At 35.4% G+C, this 15381-nt stretch overlaps 2 protein-coding genes and 1 non-coding gene across 4 annotated transcripts; 1 reads left to right on the top strand and 2 right to left on the bottom strand.

Moving 5' to 3' along the window:
• Positions 1–342: 342 nt before the first annotated feature.
• LOC116120515 (ARF guanine-nucleotide exchange factor GNOM) lies at positions 343–7147 on the bottom strand. Of its 2 annotated transcripts, none has more exons than XM_031406463.1 (3): positions 7017–7147; positions 5525–6344; positions 343–4821 (listed from the first exon to the last, which is right to left on the bottom strand). In XM_031406463.1, exons 2-3 carry the CDS (start codon positions 6263–6265, stop codon positions 1168–1170), a joined length of 4395 nt encoding a protein of 1464 aa, XP_031262323.1. In that variant the 5' UTR covers positions 6266–6344; positions 7017–7147; the 3' UTR covers positions 343–1167. The 2 variants fall into 2 exon arrangements, with proteins under 2 accessions (XP_031262323.1, XP_031262324.1); XM_031406464.1 differs by having other exon boundaries at positions 5525–6292; positions 7017–7113.
• A 903-nt stretch (positions 7148–8050) lies between these two features.
• Positions 8051–10074, bottom strand: LOC116120617. The gene is made up of 2 exons (XM_031406582.1): positions 9359–10074; positions 8051–8417 (listed from the first exon to the last, which is right to left on the bottom strand). Exons 1-2 carry the CDS (start codon positions 9893–9895, stop codon positions 8331–8333), a joined length of 624 nt encoding a protein of 207 aa, XP_031262442.1. The 5' UTR covers positions 9896–10074; the 3' UTR covers positions 8051–8330.
• Positions 10075–10343: 269 nt separating this feature from the next.
• On the top strand, positions 10344–10503 carry LOC116120622. Its single transcript, XR_004126581.1, has one exon. It is a non-coding gene; the product is annotated as a U1 spliceosomal RNA (small nuclear RNA).
• The last annotated feature ends 4878 nt before the right edge of the window (positions 10504–15381 follow it).

Below are 15381 nucleotides of genomic sequence, written 5' to 3'. Positions count from 1 at the left end.
TCACTAGGGTTCTTATTCGACCGATAATTCAGGACCACAAGGATTAATTGAGATATACGTAAATTGGTCCGAACACCTCAATGGTAAAAAAAGAATTATTCACTAATGGAGTGTCAACCATGATCTTTTAATGAATGTTTGAAATTGCGAGGTAATAAATGTCAAAAGAAAGAAAGAAACTATCAACTTAAGTCACATGTCACTTTCCCAAATTGCAAAATTGTTTATTGAAATTAACCCCTAATTCAAAATTTTACTTTGTACATCTAGGGAGTAAACTTTAAAAGAAAAAAGTAATTGGCTTAAGCCTCAAAGCTACAAGAGAAATCTGATTTGAAATAACAAAATGTGTACAATAACTTCATTTTCTTGTTCATTAAGCTAATAAAATTTGACAAAAAATAAACCTACACTAAGTGATCCCATCCCAATCGAAATCCAGACAGCGAAAATCATAATGTAACACGAATCTCTACAGTACTTGGCATTGCTTTGGAAACGCTTGCCCGTACTTATAATCCGTGAAATTTTGAACATTATTCGAGCCAAAATAAAGCATCTCAATCTCATATGGATTCAATCCGCTTACAGAATTATTGAGTCTACAATATACGAGACCTGTACATCAATACGCAAACCAAATACAATCGTATAGGCTAATTCTCTGGGGCAAAAGACTAGTAAATATCTTCCCTCCTGAATTTTCGTAATAACAAAAACAAGTCATTTGAACCCTCCCGCTACAAAATGCCCTACAAAAGAAGCCTAGAGAACTACAATATTTTCATACAAATCTAACTTTAGATACGGATGGTACATTTAGAGAAGGTTCAACTGAAACAACGAAAAGAAGAACACACACTCACCAAAAGATAAGGGGCATCCTGAGATTGACCAACCCATCGTGTTCTTTAAGATCAAAACACCTCACCGTGTTGATTCCATTCTTTCACACCCCATTTGCCTTTAAGATGTTCCAGCAAGTATTAATATTAATCGTTGGTGATCCTTGCCATAATCTGATGAATATCCAAGAACAGAAACACTGAAAGCCACCAAAAACAGTAACATAGCAATCATGGTTGTGAACTATTAACAACATTCAACAACTAATCAATTCAGGTACCCCGTGCACTGTACGCTATGTTAACCTCCTGTTCTAACACCTTAAGAGGCCAAGGTTTCACTTGATGGAACAGAAGTCATTTGATCAGACCCCAAACCTCCACCTGCTTCGCTCTGCCTATTTTGTGACTGCTCTGAATCTTGATCAGGGAATACCTCAGATTGCAAAGATGGAACAATGTTATTCACGTGTAGCCATGTAAGTTCCCATAAGCTATCTCCTCCTAATGCACTTCTCTGTACAAGCACTCCTCTTGCCTTCATTACAAGTAAAGTATTCTTAAGGAGATCAGGAACTATTTCCAGAAGCTTCTCACTTTTTTTACCTCTTACTTTTACCTTCATATATTTTTCCATTCGGCTAAGGACTCCAAGCCATAGTTTGCAGAATGTTGACAACTGTGAGAGGTCATGAAGCAACTGTAAAAACACTTTTGACAGTAGCTTCATGGCTAAGATAAGTGTGCCTTCCATGTTTCGGTAGTCTTTTTGGGAATGTCCCTGAGCTATTTCAAGCAAGTCATCGAGCATTGTGAATATTACCATATCAAAACACTGTAGCCACAAACTATGTGGAAGGTGGATCTCATCTACTCCTGTCAAGCACTTCTGCAATGATAGAAGAGCATGGTTTCTAACATCTTCTCTCTGATCCAAACAAACTTTTCTGAGTCCTTGCACAAGTCTTAGCCACATATCTCCTATATCCTGAGACAATTTTGCCGCTTCATACTCCCCAATTGCATCCTTGGCCTCATGACTCCATCTTGATAAACAATCAACAGAATCAGCCATAAGATCTAACGCACGGACAGATCGCTCTGCCTGTCCAACACGAGATTCAGCAAACTGCCTTGAGGCATCTATACAAAGAACATAATTTGCCGGCACCAAGTGGGCTCCATCTGACATAATGAACAACAATGCATCAAATCCTGCTTCAGAAGCTTCTGGGTGCCGTGCTGTGATGGAAAGTAGAGATGTAATAGTGCGCCACCCCATCTGGGATCTGATATGAGTAGCATTGGCTTTCACAAGGCGACTGACTTCCTGAGTAATCTGTTCACAATATGCATCAGCTACCCGAGCATCAAGCTTCAAGACAAGATTCAAGGACCTCAAAAGTTCATCAGCCAGATTCTCTTTATAGGGAAGCAGTCGCTGGCAAATTCGGAGGAGTCCAAAAACAGCCTTTTCTACCAAGGCACAAGGCATCACAGTTGATTGAACAATGCTTGCTATGTGCTCATAAACACCCTGCCACAGAAGCACAATCCTGTCTCGGTTGTTCAGGGTAATTGCAATCAGCAACTCTAGGCAAAAAACAGCAGTATCTTCATCCTCAGGAGAGCTGTTCCCTTTCTGGGGTCGCCCTGCAGCCCAAATGAGTGCTCGTGCAAGTTGCAATAGGGATTCAGCTTGCAAAAACTTACTCTCTGTAAATATACTGTCAATGTGGCATTTTTGAATTGTTTGAAGGGTGCGTTGATGAGCAGCTAGTTGTTGCTCAGTAGGTTGCGATCTTGGCTCCTCTGTATCAAGAGATAAGAGCTGGCTGAATCGGCCCATCAATCCAGAAGATCTTCTTGGAGTTCCCATGGATGGCATATGGGCTGAAGACAAACTGTTTGTCAGAGGCTTCCCATGGCTAGGGTCAGAAGACAGCTCAGATTCATCAGCCGCGTCACTGGCCACTCGAGCAGGAAGAAGACCAAGCTTATGCAATCTTAAGATGCAATCGAGAATATTTCTCCAACCAGTGCGAATATAGTCCCCATACCTATTTGCGATTGTGAAAACAGTGACAGTTGCCATCCTGGCTTTAGTGTCATCACCAAAGGCTAGCACAGGTTCTTCAACAGATGATGGATTCAGGAGAGTTGTAAACTTGCATAAAGACACAACAAGGTCATCCAGAACATCTTCAAGATGATGGCACGCAGAAATTTTTGCAACAGCTAAGAATCCATCAATACATGTTTGGTAAACTTCTTCGTGTTCTGCATGATCAAATACAACAGAGATAGCAGCAATTGTTGGGCCCGACATTATTGCAAACATATCATGGTCAAGGTAGGCTCTGCAATCGGCTACAATATATGGAGCTGTTTTCTTAGACTTGTGCATTAAATCAATCCAACGGCTTGGGGTCATTTCAGGGAAACCAGTGCCTTGCTCTGGAGTTGTGCGAATCTCATTCTTGCAAATAGAATGGTAAAGTTCTGACAGGAAATCTCGTGGTAGATCGCTGCCTCCATTGATGTGCCTATTATTCCTAATAAAATCCTCTTCTGTCATCTTTTTCTTCACCTGTATGTTATGTTGATCGGTGTTAAGCATTATAAGTGAATAGGATAATAAAAGTGCAGCATCCTTGTTCACTAGAATCTGAGGTGATTGCTCATAGTATCTCTCTGAAAATGCCTCAAGCACCCTTTGTATCTTTTGTGATTCTCCGGGCAGCCGAAAAGTTTCCAAGAATAACCGCAGAGCAGTATCCAGATTCATGTCTTGGAAGTCAAAAGTCCCAGCAAATTCATGAAGAACCTGAACACAAAACTCATCATGATTTCCTAGGAAATCTCCAACAAGGTTCTTATCTAACCCAGCAGTGTACCTAAAAAAGCAAGCAACACTTTGGGGATCAAGTTTGTCAGGCAGAAGGTGTGTTCCTTGGAGAAACTCTAATCCTTTCTTTGGGTCCCGGTTAAAGTGATCAGCTCCAATCATCAATCTTCTCTTGATATACTTTCTCCGGCGGACAAATGTAACCCAATGATTAGGATCACTATAGTTGTCACATTTCACCATCCAGAACGGGGTGTATTCTTCAAGAGTTACTGGAGTTTGCTCTGAACTTAGCAATCCATTGCCTATCCTCTCAGCCATTCCCTGTATAACAGCAATCAGACCATCCAAAGCAAGGATGTGCATTGCAGACAAAGGACAGTTCACTGGAAATGCACTCTTTGACAACAAATTAGCTAGGTCTTCAAAAACATTGCTGCAAGTTATGTCACAATCCAAGTTAGCATACATCTCCACCATGAATGTTTTCTGTCTGCAAAAGTCAACAAGAGCTTCCATGGCAACCTCCTGCTGCTGATACGAAGCCCCATATCTGCTTTGTGCAAGCCGCAAGATCACACAGGAAAAGAAAGCCTCAAGCTGTAGTTTCAATTCAGTGCGGAGATGGTGATACAGGTTGAGCACAATGCTACATACCATTGAAAGAATAAGTGGGCTCATGGACAAACCAAATTGCATAAGGTTACGAAATAATTCATCTTGAATCAAACTCAATAGTCTTGGGTGACAGCGAATAGCAGGCCCAGCCAATTCTATGGCTGAGTTAATCAAGCCCAAGGCAAAAAGCGGCACATCTTCATCAAATGCTAAAGTATTAGACCTCAAACCCATTGCCATATGCTCTGAAGCATTCACTAAAGAGCACAAAAAGTGAAATATCTCCACCATGCAAGGGACTCCATATGGCTCAGTCATGAGATGCAAATCATATGAAACAGCCTCCTTTCCAGTACCAGCTCCAATTGTATTTTCATCCATTGCATTAGCTACCACGCCTGTAGCAGAAACAAAATTTGCTGAGGATTGTTGACCATCATATTCTGAATTACCATTTCCATTCTCCATTTGCTTGCTCCCAAAAGCATAATCATAATCTACCCCACCAATCTGCAGGAGTCATAGCCCGTAAAACATGTCAGTGATTCTAATCATTGAGAGGTTGACTTCTCTAGCCAGTAAAAAGAAATACAAAGAGATATTTTTCTTTCAGGCACTAACACAATAGCCAGAGCTCGAGTTAAATTCATCCTTATGCCATCTCACTCCCATCAATGACTCCATGAACAAGAGAATAGAGGAGCTTAATTTCAAATAATATCACCCTGTTTTGTTAAACAGCCACACCAGTAATCACTTGCAACCAATGTATCTGCCAGCCACCGTCTATGATGTTGAAACACAACAAATTTTCACAGTGGACAGAAGGAAAAAGAGCGAGAGACAGTAGAAAAGATTCTTAGTTTTGTAATTTGATTACCAAGAATATAGTGTAGATTAAAAAAGATGAAGAAGTAACTTTTTACAACTCCAGGCAGTTATAGAAAACTTACAAATATGACCCACCACGTGTAGATTAAAAAAAATGAATAATTTTTTGCAATTCCAAACTATCATAGACAGCTTACAAAGAATGACCAGACAAATCCATTATCAATCAATAAACCGACGACAGAGATGCAACTTGAACTATGATTTCTAAATTCTCTCCAAGTTCTTTTCTTTATTTCCTTCCAGTTCCTAGCAACCAATAGAAGCATTACATAAGAGAAGATAATGAACTGAAAAAGGAAGATGGAACATGCACTTATACCTCCTGCTTAACAGCAGCAACTCCATTGACCAATGCATGTTCTGTGTTATCAATATCTGGTAGATGTGAAAAAATACGCCTAACAAGTTCATACATCGTGTGACGAGCTATGCGCTGTAACAACTCACCTTTTGATCCTGCTTGATGAACTATACGAAAACAAGTGTTTACTATGGTACAAACATGCTGATTACTCAACATTACAGATGCTTTGCTTTTCATACAAGCCAGAAGAACCTGAAGTATCTTCATCAGCACCACTTCTTCTGATGCAGGATCAGTCACTTCAAAGCGGCAGCTAGTCACAGCATCTACTACCAAGTGCATAGCCTCTTCAACGTTAACAGTATCTGGATCGATGACATCAAGCGTTAAGATCTTGTAGACTGACGACAAAGCAATACCAGTGATTGGTGCACCAGTTTCATCTGATCGAATCACCTCTAAAAATGGCTGGAGATACACAGCAGGGTTGATGGTATGCCATGGATGCTGCCATGAGAAGATTTGTTTCCTTAATGTCTTCAGAGACTGGATCAAGGAGTGTTCTAGCTGATCATCTCCAGACATATACTGACCCCCCCATCTTACATTTCTATTTCTCCTCATGACTGCCAATACAGCACCTACTTCTGAATTAATCATGCATGCTAAAGTAGCTTTGTTTGAATAAGTTGTGTCATAGTCCTCAGGTTCTTCCTCAATCGCTTTGATTCCGGATTGCAGCTTTAGACGCCCCATTTTTGTACAATATTCTCTGTACTAAAACTAAATTATATGTATCTATATTATCTGCTCTATAGGGAAGTCAAAGCATATCCTACACAATTGACGAAAAAAAAAAAAAACAATTAAAGCACATACATTAGCCCTTTAACCAGCAGATTGAAGCTACAATATCATCAACAGATATGAGTCAAAATTAAGAGTCCCAAAGTTTAAGATCCAACCAGAACCACATAAAAAATCAGCAATCATTGTAAGTACAAAAAAGCAAAGGGCAGCTGGTCTTAAACCATCTATGAAGCAAACCTATACACCCGTCAAATTATTCTCACCCTGTCCTTAAATTAAAACTCTGCAACAGTCTTGCTTATAATTATAAATTTTACATACAAAAAAAAAAAATTGCCATGTGCGCTGTGAACTAGGGTTAGATCTTTTCGAGCATTCAACAGCATTAGCCATTTAAACCGCCATAAGAACCAAAATTAACGTTTGAACGTAGAACAAAGAACCAAAAATAGCTAAACGATGTCGTTCAGTGAAAATAATAATTAAAAAAAATAAAACAAAATTGAACTGAATTCAAAACAGACACGACGCTAACCGGAATAAGCAATCCATTCCAGACTCGAATACTTCAGCTTCATACTGAAAGTAAAATGTGCTACTGAAAAGTAAACGTAGGAACAGGAGGAAGAGAAATTGTAGAGAATGAGGAGAGTGATTATCAAGTACAAAGCAGTAAGATCGTAAACAAATGGCTCACCTTGATGGATCGGACGACTGAGATCTCTCCTTCGGAACCGTCTATCGGAGGAGAGAAAAGAAAAAGCAGAATAAAAAAAAAAAAAAAATTATGATAGAATAAAGCAAAGGAAGTGAAGCTCGAGTTTTGAGACACAGCAGAGAAAATGAAAGTAGAAGGGGAATATTACGAAAAAACCCCTCAAGTTTTGTATTGTAACCCAAAAGGGCTGGAAACGGAAAGACAACGAAAATTGTAAATTATTAATCGTGGGTACGTTGACGTTTGAACAAAAATTTCCAGATTTACCCTTAATATTTTTCATTTTAACGGGTACCAATGAAAGTAATTCCCCGCCCAACAAGTCGGATTTGATCAAGTACCCGACCCACTAGGTAATACCGACCTTATTTATCACGTAATCACTTATTTTAAAATTCATTAATCAATAATAAACTATGTAATATTAATAGAAGTGTATGATTATGTATACACATCCTGTTTAAAACATTACTTTGCGATGATATGACTATTAAAGATGTATAAAAATAGAATAAGTTTATATTATAATAAAAGGGTGGTCGAGTAGTTGAATAGGGACTTTTGGGGTATTATTCAAGAAATCCTGAGTTTGATTCATCTCGATTGTTAACAGGGGTGACAATTGAAGATTTACCCGATCGTTAACTTCAGAGCTTCGAAGATTAGTTGAGGTGTTTACAAACTGATTTAGACACCCCGTTCACCAAAAAAAAAAAAATATATATATATATATATATATTACAATTAATTTAACTTGAATCTACTTAAAATGTAATTACTTAAAATTTGGGATCTCTCAATAAGAATAAAGGAATAATGATGATTAAATAATTTATAGTTGTAACAGATTAATGTAAAGTGTTAAGAGTGATAAGTGGGAGCGACACTTGCAATGGTGTTGAGTGGATATTCTCTTAGCTAAATCATTCCCTTGTAAAATCAATCCAACAATGTTATGATTTCTAGGTCCAAAACCTCATATGGAAAAGGAAATGAAGAATATAACGAAGGGGTTTATGATTTACATACTTAGATTATATCATATAATATAGTGTAATGATTTGGATTTTGGAGATATTCAAAACAAATGTCTTCTACTTTTATGAGTATTTCTAGGATTCACACCGTCATGATTGTCATGTAATTTGAAGAAAATAATAAGTGGTTTCAGTGACCAACTCTCAATATAGAAGAGCTCAACGTGTACAAATATATATATATATGGGTGTATTTGGCTTTCTATTGTTTCATGCATATACGCTGTCGGCACATCAAGGTTAGTGTTATCATCAATCAACGAATTCGAATCACCGGGACCTTGACGCGTGCTGACAATAATTCATTCATCTGTGCAACTTGAATCAAGAGCTGCCCAATCTTCTGCAAAATAAAATTACATCAATAACACAATAATTAGATATCGAATTAATTAATTACAGTTGATAGTGACATGGTATTATTGCATTCAATTTATCAATTCTTTTTTCCTTGAAACATGCTCGGCAACACACAAGAAGTTAAACAGGAAGAAGACAGAGCACATAATTCAATATGGAATAAATTCTCTAAATATTAATTCTAGAACCAATAAAAGCTTTAATAATATGATTATTGATTTGTCAATGTTATAGTAAAGATAAGATCATGTGTTAGGTAAAACATTATAACCTTCCTGATTGATTAGCATGGAGCAGAATTTGGATTTTATGTCAAGTGTGAAGCTCCCTACTCCATTCGTTCCATTATCTTCTTATTTTTTTCTTTAAGAAAAAATCTCTTTACTAAATCCCAACCCCATATCATCACGAAAGTCTCATCATAAAGAAGACTCAAACATTAAACTATGTCAAGACTGAATGAACTCTCTCTCATTAGGCCAAACCTCTTTGGGAACAAACTCTTCAGGCATTTCATATTCAAAAGCGTTAAGTTGCAACTTCCACTAATTAAAATAATAACACACTTATAATTTTGACATGGCTAATTATTAGGTCATTAGGATAATGAAAGTATCAGCACACAACATCATAACAAGTTGATGATAAAAGAGGTTTAAGTATCCTTCTGTAAGACGTGAGTAATTTTTTGAGTACCCGAATCCCTACCTATGAACCACTAGCTTCGTGGTCGGACGGTGATAGTTTAGCTATCTAGGTGGATTGCTCAGAGGTTTTGCATTGGTGTTCCACAAAATAACCACTTACAAGATTTGTGATTTATCTAGACTCATTTGTAAAGTGTTCAATAGATCCAAGATGACTTGAAACGCTTGAATGATTATTTCATACCTTAAATTTTTATATTTTCATTAAGAAACGAACCTGGTCTTTCTCTTTGACTAAAAGAATGAGGCGATTGTTCTCTTCCTGAACTCTTGAACGCCATCTCCGCATCCTAGCGTACAACAGAGAAAGCAACACCGCCGCTATAACTCCAGTCACCGATAAAAACGACCGAAACCCCACTAAATTCACTGCACGGTAACGAACCTTGGCAGCAATCCTAACTATCCCAGAACACAGAACCGTAGAACGCAATCTTAAGACCCTCCAAATATCATTCACATTTCGTGGCCTCAACTCCGGGCTCGACGACGATACAGTTGATGATGGTGATGAGCCTGATGGCGAATTTGGTTCTTCTTCAACCTGTGGAGGAACTGGTAAACCTTTATGCTGATTTGGGGGAAAAAAGGAGAGGCTATCTTGGAGATAGTTGTCTCTAATGGCAACCACATCCCATACACTTGATGGAGTTGTGGGGAGTGGTGGTGTATTGTTACTAAGAGATGGCAGTTGAATTTGCTCCCACTCGTTCAAGCTCACGCCTTCCTCTACAAGCTGAGAAGAACCGTCCATTATTGGTTGAATCCGCTAGCTGCTACTGAGATCTTGAATGTGAAGGATCGGTGCTCAGTCAAAAAAAACAAGTGTACGAGAGACAGAGAGAGGTTATGATCCATTTGGATAAATGATGTGGATTGGTAAATATCCTGTGAAGGGATATTTTGAGGTGAAAATATCTTAGATCTATAACCTCTTGCTGCTCTGTCTGTCTTAGATTTACTTGTAGTTGTAGGCGATATGGTGGGCCAATGCAACGCATTTCTATGAGTTTGTAGTTGGATTGGAACTTGGAATTACTAAAATTCAGTAATTAATCCATCTTACTTTTTTTCCTTTTGCTCAAATAAGAATTTAACCATGAATGAGGATTTCAGTTGGACAATTAGTCCCACATGGAAAAATAACAACATTGGCAAAGGGGCGGAGAATAAATAAAAGGAACGGATTGTGAATGGAAAACATACTTACCTGGACGGGGTTTACGGCTGATCAGGAAAAGTCGTAGCCTAGGCAGGCGGCCCACATTGCACGTTGTGGGTGCGCCGGCCTAACATCTCCCCAAGTGGGAGAGTGTACGTCATAATTTGTGTTAGGGGGAGCCTGCGTTCGCGCGGCTCCTGCCCAAACCCTACAACAAAACTTTTATTTTTTATTTTTTTTATTATGTATGAAAGGTTTTTTTTATAAAGTATAAAAGTTTTAATTTATGCTGATGATTTATAATAGACTGATTAATTATATAAATTTAACAGACCTTATATGATAACCGTGGTAATATTAGATAGAAATGTCTCTTTATAGCATAATTAAATAGTTTTTGTTTTTAATTGAAAAATCAACAATATTCTAGCATATCAAAATATTTCTAGTGTATTCTAAGTTAATGATAATATATATGGTTCACTTTCTCATAATTCATGTAAATTTTAAGTTTGTGTAAAAAGACAACAAAAATATATATATTTTCTTATGACTTGATCTGGAGTGTTTGAGTTGGTTTATGCGCACTTTAATTAATCCTTTAGGATTTTGAAATTATTGATCGAATAAGAGCTCTAATGACCACTCTTATTAACAAAGGACTCTAGCTCATAATCTGTTGAGTAATACAATCAAAATCTATATACTTATATAATGCTGAAGCAAACTGGTTCTTTTGATGCCACGTAGGATTGATATATGATCGTCATGTAGGATGTCATTAATTGGTCCACGTGTTTGCTGTTTATTCGGCTTGATATAATAGAGATTATTCACATGCATTCAGTTAATGTATGTATTCAATACAAATTTTTCACATTCCTCTTTTAATTGGAGATCTTTCACATTCCTCTTTTAATTTGATAAATTACTAATGATTCGCTCGTGTGTTATTGATTTCCATGAATATTAAGAGATTATTATAATAAAAATTATTCACATGCATTCAATTAATGTATTCAATACAAATCTTTCACATTCCTCTTTTAATTTGAAATATTTCACATTTCTCTTTTAATTTGATAGAGATACAACATATCTTTTCACATTTATGAAATTCAATAATGCACTTTATTAATCCATTAATATTCAACGTTCATTCATGCATATTAATTATTATTAATATTTTTGTACCCCTTCACATTCAATTAATTATTATTAATATTAATATATCTTTACCCCTTCACATTTAATTAAACAAAAATATCAAACATAATAACGAAAAATGTTTTTTATAAAACGTATTATCATTTAACATTTAATATAAATCTGAAAATTTTAAATTCATCCAATAACAATAATACATTTAAATCAAAATAACCATAACCAATAACTTGCAAACACTTACTAAAAAATATCAAAAATCATATTAATTAGCAATAATCCAATTACATTGAACATAACACGAATAGTTGTTGTAATAATTAATTATCATATAATATTACTTAATGACATCTAAAATTATATAAGAGTAGAGAATTCAACAATCCATACACCTTCAAATATTTCTTTCATTTCACACATATACCATTAACAAATGGAAGACAAAAGACCAACTATTGTCAATCCAAAATCCAAACAAACAGAAGCGTGCGATAAATAACATCAACTGATTACTCTTATATTCCTTCTATATATCTACTTTTACATGTCCATTTTTTAATTTTTAGCAGGTCAAGCAGCAACGTCAGATGGTTTGCCTGAACTGGAAGGTATTCTACAAAACCTTAAAGTCACACTGGACAGACTCAACACTGCCAGAGTGATGAACAAAGATATAATGAATGTTTTGTTAGAAATAACAGGCTCAACCATACATGTAATATTCGATTTACGGAAACGTGAATCCCTGATTATTGCCAAAGAAAAGGAACTTGATATTCCTCAAGGAAAAAAATAGAACTATATATATAAACAGTTCTATTATCAATAAAATCGATAAAAGATTCACAGTATATTGTTCCCACTGAATGATGATACCAGAAGCTAATATAAATACAATTTATTCTACAGTTAACGCATAATTCAACATTACTATTTTACACCTATTAATCCATTTCTTAAAGATTCCATTTCATTGTATAACTTAATGGGTTGGATTTAAATTTTAAAAGTTTTTTAATTAAGTAGTGAATAAGTTTCTCAACAATTGAACTTAAACTTATTCTATATGTGTTGAATGATTCATTTCTTTGTATAATTCAATGACTTAGATTTAAATATTGATTTTTTTATATGTTCCTTAAAATGACATGAGAACTAAACGTTTACAGTTGTTTTTGTTCTCAGAATGATCCAAAATTTTCTTTTTGCAGTTTGGCTATATGGCGATATGTGGGATTGTTTTCAGTGCGGGTTTGGAGGGTGTTGAGAGATGGAGTTTAAGTGGGAATTTGTCAACAAGGCTGATTAGTAGGCAGTTTGTGGGAAGTCAAAGTCATGTGTGACGTTTTAGAGGAGAAGTTTTGGAGTCCAGTGTTTATCTTTGAGGAAGGTTGTTTCTCGAGTTGAATCTAAGGTTGTTTCTGTGGAGGAAGAAGAGTCAGGGCATGTTATGAGGTTCAAGATGTCTGATTTCAAGATTCTTTATCGTGTTAGCCTTGGCCTTGCTAGGCGGGTATGTTTGTGTGAAGAATTCAAATGTTTATTGGAAATATGATGGTGGTGTTTTATTGTTTTTGTTATTTAATTGAATTGGGATTTCCTGTAGGTTGATGAGGTTGTTTTTGAAGCCACTGTGAATGATTCTAGCAAGTTTCATTTCTTTTTTGTTTCCTTCTCATTATTTTTTTTTTTTTATATGTTAGACTAAGGCGTGAACTTATGATGTTTGTACTGTGAGATTGCAGCCCGTTGTATAACACAAGAGTTGTGCTAGAAAACTAGATGAAACATAAGATCAATTAAAGAGCGAGTAACTTCTATTGCTATTGGTAGTGCTTTTGGGAACCAGCATGGTTATTGGTGATGGCATTCTAACTTCGTCAATGTCTGGTATTATTTCTTTCATACATTACATATATTTTCCATGTGAAGTTATAGATTGATTATGGTACACAACATAATGGTATGGTTTTGTCCATAGATCTCCATCAAATTGGATATGATATATTTTAGCTACTGCACAATGTATTAGCTTCCAAGAATTGCGCAACTTTCTCTTACTTTGTCACATTTAATGCATATATAATATGGGTTTATGTGTGTGCATGTGCATGTGTGTGTGAGGGATAAATGAGTAACATCCTGTTAATTGTTTTTTTTTTTAAAAAAAAATTATAAATGAACTTGATTAGTTCTCAAACCCAGCAGCTAACATGATGGAAAGCAGAGACTATATTTGAAAAGTAATCTTTTCTTTTATAGAGTAAAAATTTGATAGTGTAATCTAAAAAACACTTGCTCTTTAAGTTTTCTTAATGTCTAAATGCAATTGAATTTTTTTTTTCTTGGTGCTTTTATGCAACCAGACTAAATTTAGTAACCCATTATTTTCTTTGAGTATAAACTCAAACTTCTTGCAGAAAGAGTTTTTCAAATATAAATTTTTAAGTTTTTAGTGAACTTTTGCGTAGAACTTAAGTTTGGATTAAAACATATGCGGATGTTTGATAAATTCTTGGATATTCATATTCATATTTGGCTAATTTGACTAACCTCTTGACTTGAGGACAAACTAAACTCCAGCATCAAGCTCTTTGGAGAATCAATGATGCATGTTTCATTATCAGTTTTTGATATATTCATGGAGCTTGAACTACAGTTCCCATCTTTCTCTCTATGCTTGACTAAGAGTTGTTTCACCTATAACAACAACCTATACACCACCTGTTGAGCAACCGGAAGTGGTCATTCCAAGTGTAGCCAGTCATTGCCCCACTCACATGTGCTTACTTTAAACCATTGTTTGTTTATGAAATTTCATATTATTACTGATTTATTTTTGAACGTAAATTGATTCAGTTTTGATTCCTTTATTATACTGCCAACCTTTGGTAGTGATGGTCACACTGAGCATTGATGGGGGTGACATTCGGAATAATTTAATGAACACTTCTTTTTTGGCGTAGACACAATATGAAGCATTTAAAAAAATATATATATATTGTCTACTCATTTTGTTTTTCTGTGTCTTATAAACAATGTTATATTGCAAAGTGTTTATCAATGAAACATATTTTATTATCAAAAAGTCGCAAACTTACATTCTTAGATAGGTTATACATATTTTTGTTGTAGACTCTGTAGCCAGTAATAGTTTGTGTTTTGTGGCGAATAGAGTTTGTGTTGAATGATGAAGGATGATAAGTTTTATTTTATTTTATTTTTGCTCATTTCATGGTGCTGGGCAGCCTTTTAAAATGGTGAAAGATTAACTGTTGGACCTCAAAGCAATGGTTATATTCCATGCAGGAACTACTAATTTTAAGAAGGGCAAAATTGTCATTTCAATTATATTATTATGTACCAAATTGTTGTAAGAAAAGTGTTGCAGCTCTTCTTTTGCTTTGAAAGGGAATATATTCCTATCACTAAAATGTTTCAGTATTATATCGTTCTTCAATTAATTAATTTATTTGTGTCAAAACCACTTTCATAAGTTGCGGGACTTTCAGCTTCTATGTATTGAATTCAATTAATTCAATTCATGCTGAATTACAAACTGACCATTTCAATCTTCCATCACTTGTATTTTATCAAATTCAAAGAGGAATGTGAAAGATCTATACTGCATACATTAATTGAATGCATGTGAATCATCCCTATTTTATCAGCACCAATAAGCAGCAAACACAGGGACCAATTAACGACATCTTAAATGGCAATCATATAACGATTGAATGATTCTCAACAATCTTTAAACATAAAAACCTGATTGAAAAAAAAAAAAAGAACAATAACAAAATATTCTATTATAATTAATATTTGACATATTTTTTTTGTGAAACAATAAACGTTTACAATTTCTTAAAATATAAAAATTCGATAATAAAAAAAAAATATAATAAATAAACCTA

The sequence above is a fragment of the Pistacia vera genome, unplaced genomic scaffold (genome assembly GCF_008641045.1).
Source record: "Pistacia vera cultivar Batoury unplaced genomic scaffold, PisVer_v2 Contig94, whole genome shotgun sequence".
Classification (NCBI taxonomy): domain Eukaryota; kingdom Viridiplantae; phylum Streptophyta; class Magnoliopsida; order Sapindales; family Anacardiaceae; genus Pistacia; species Pistacia vera.
Note: the sequence above shows the minus strand (reverse complement) of the source record. Positions and strands in the feature narration are given on the sequence as shown.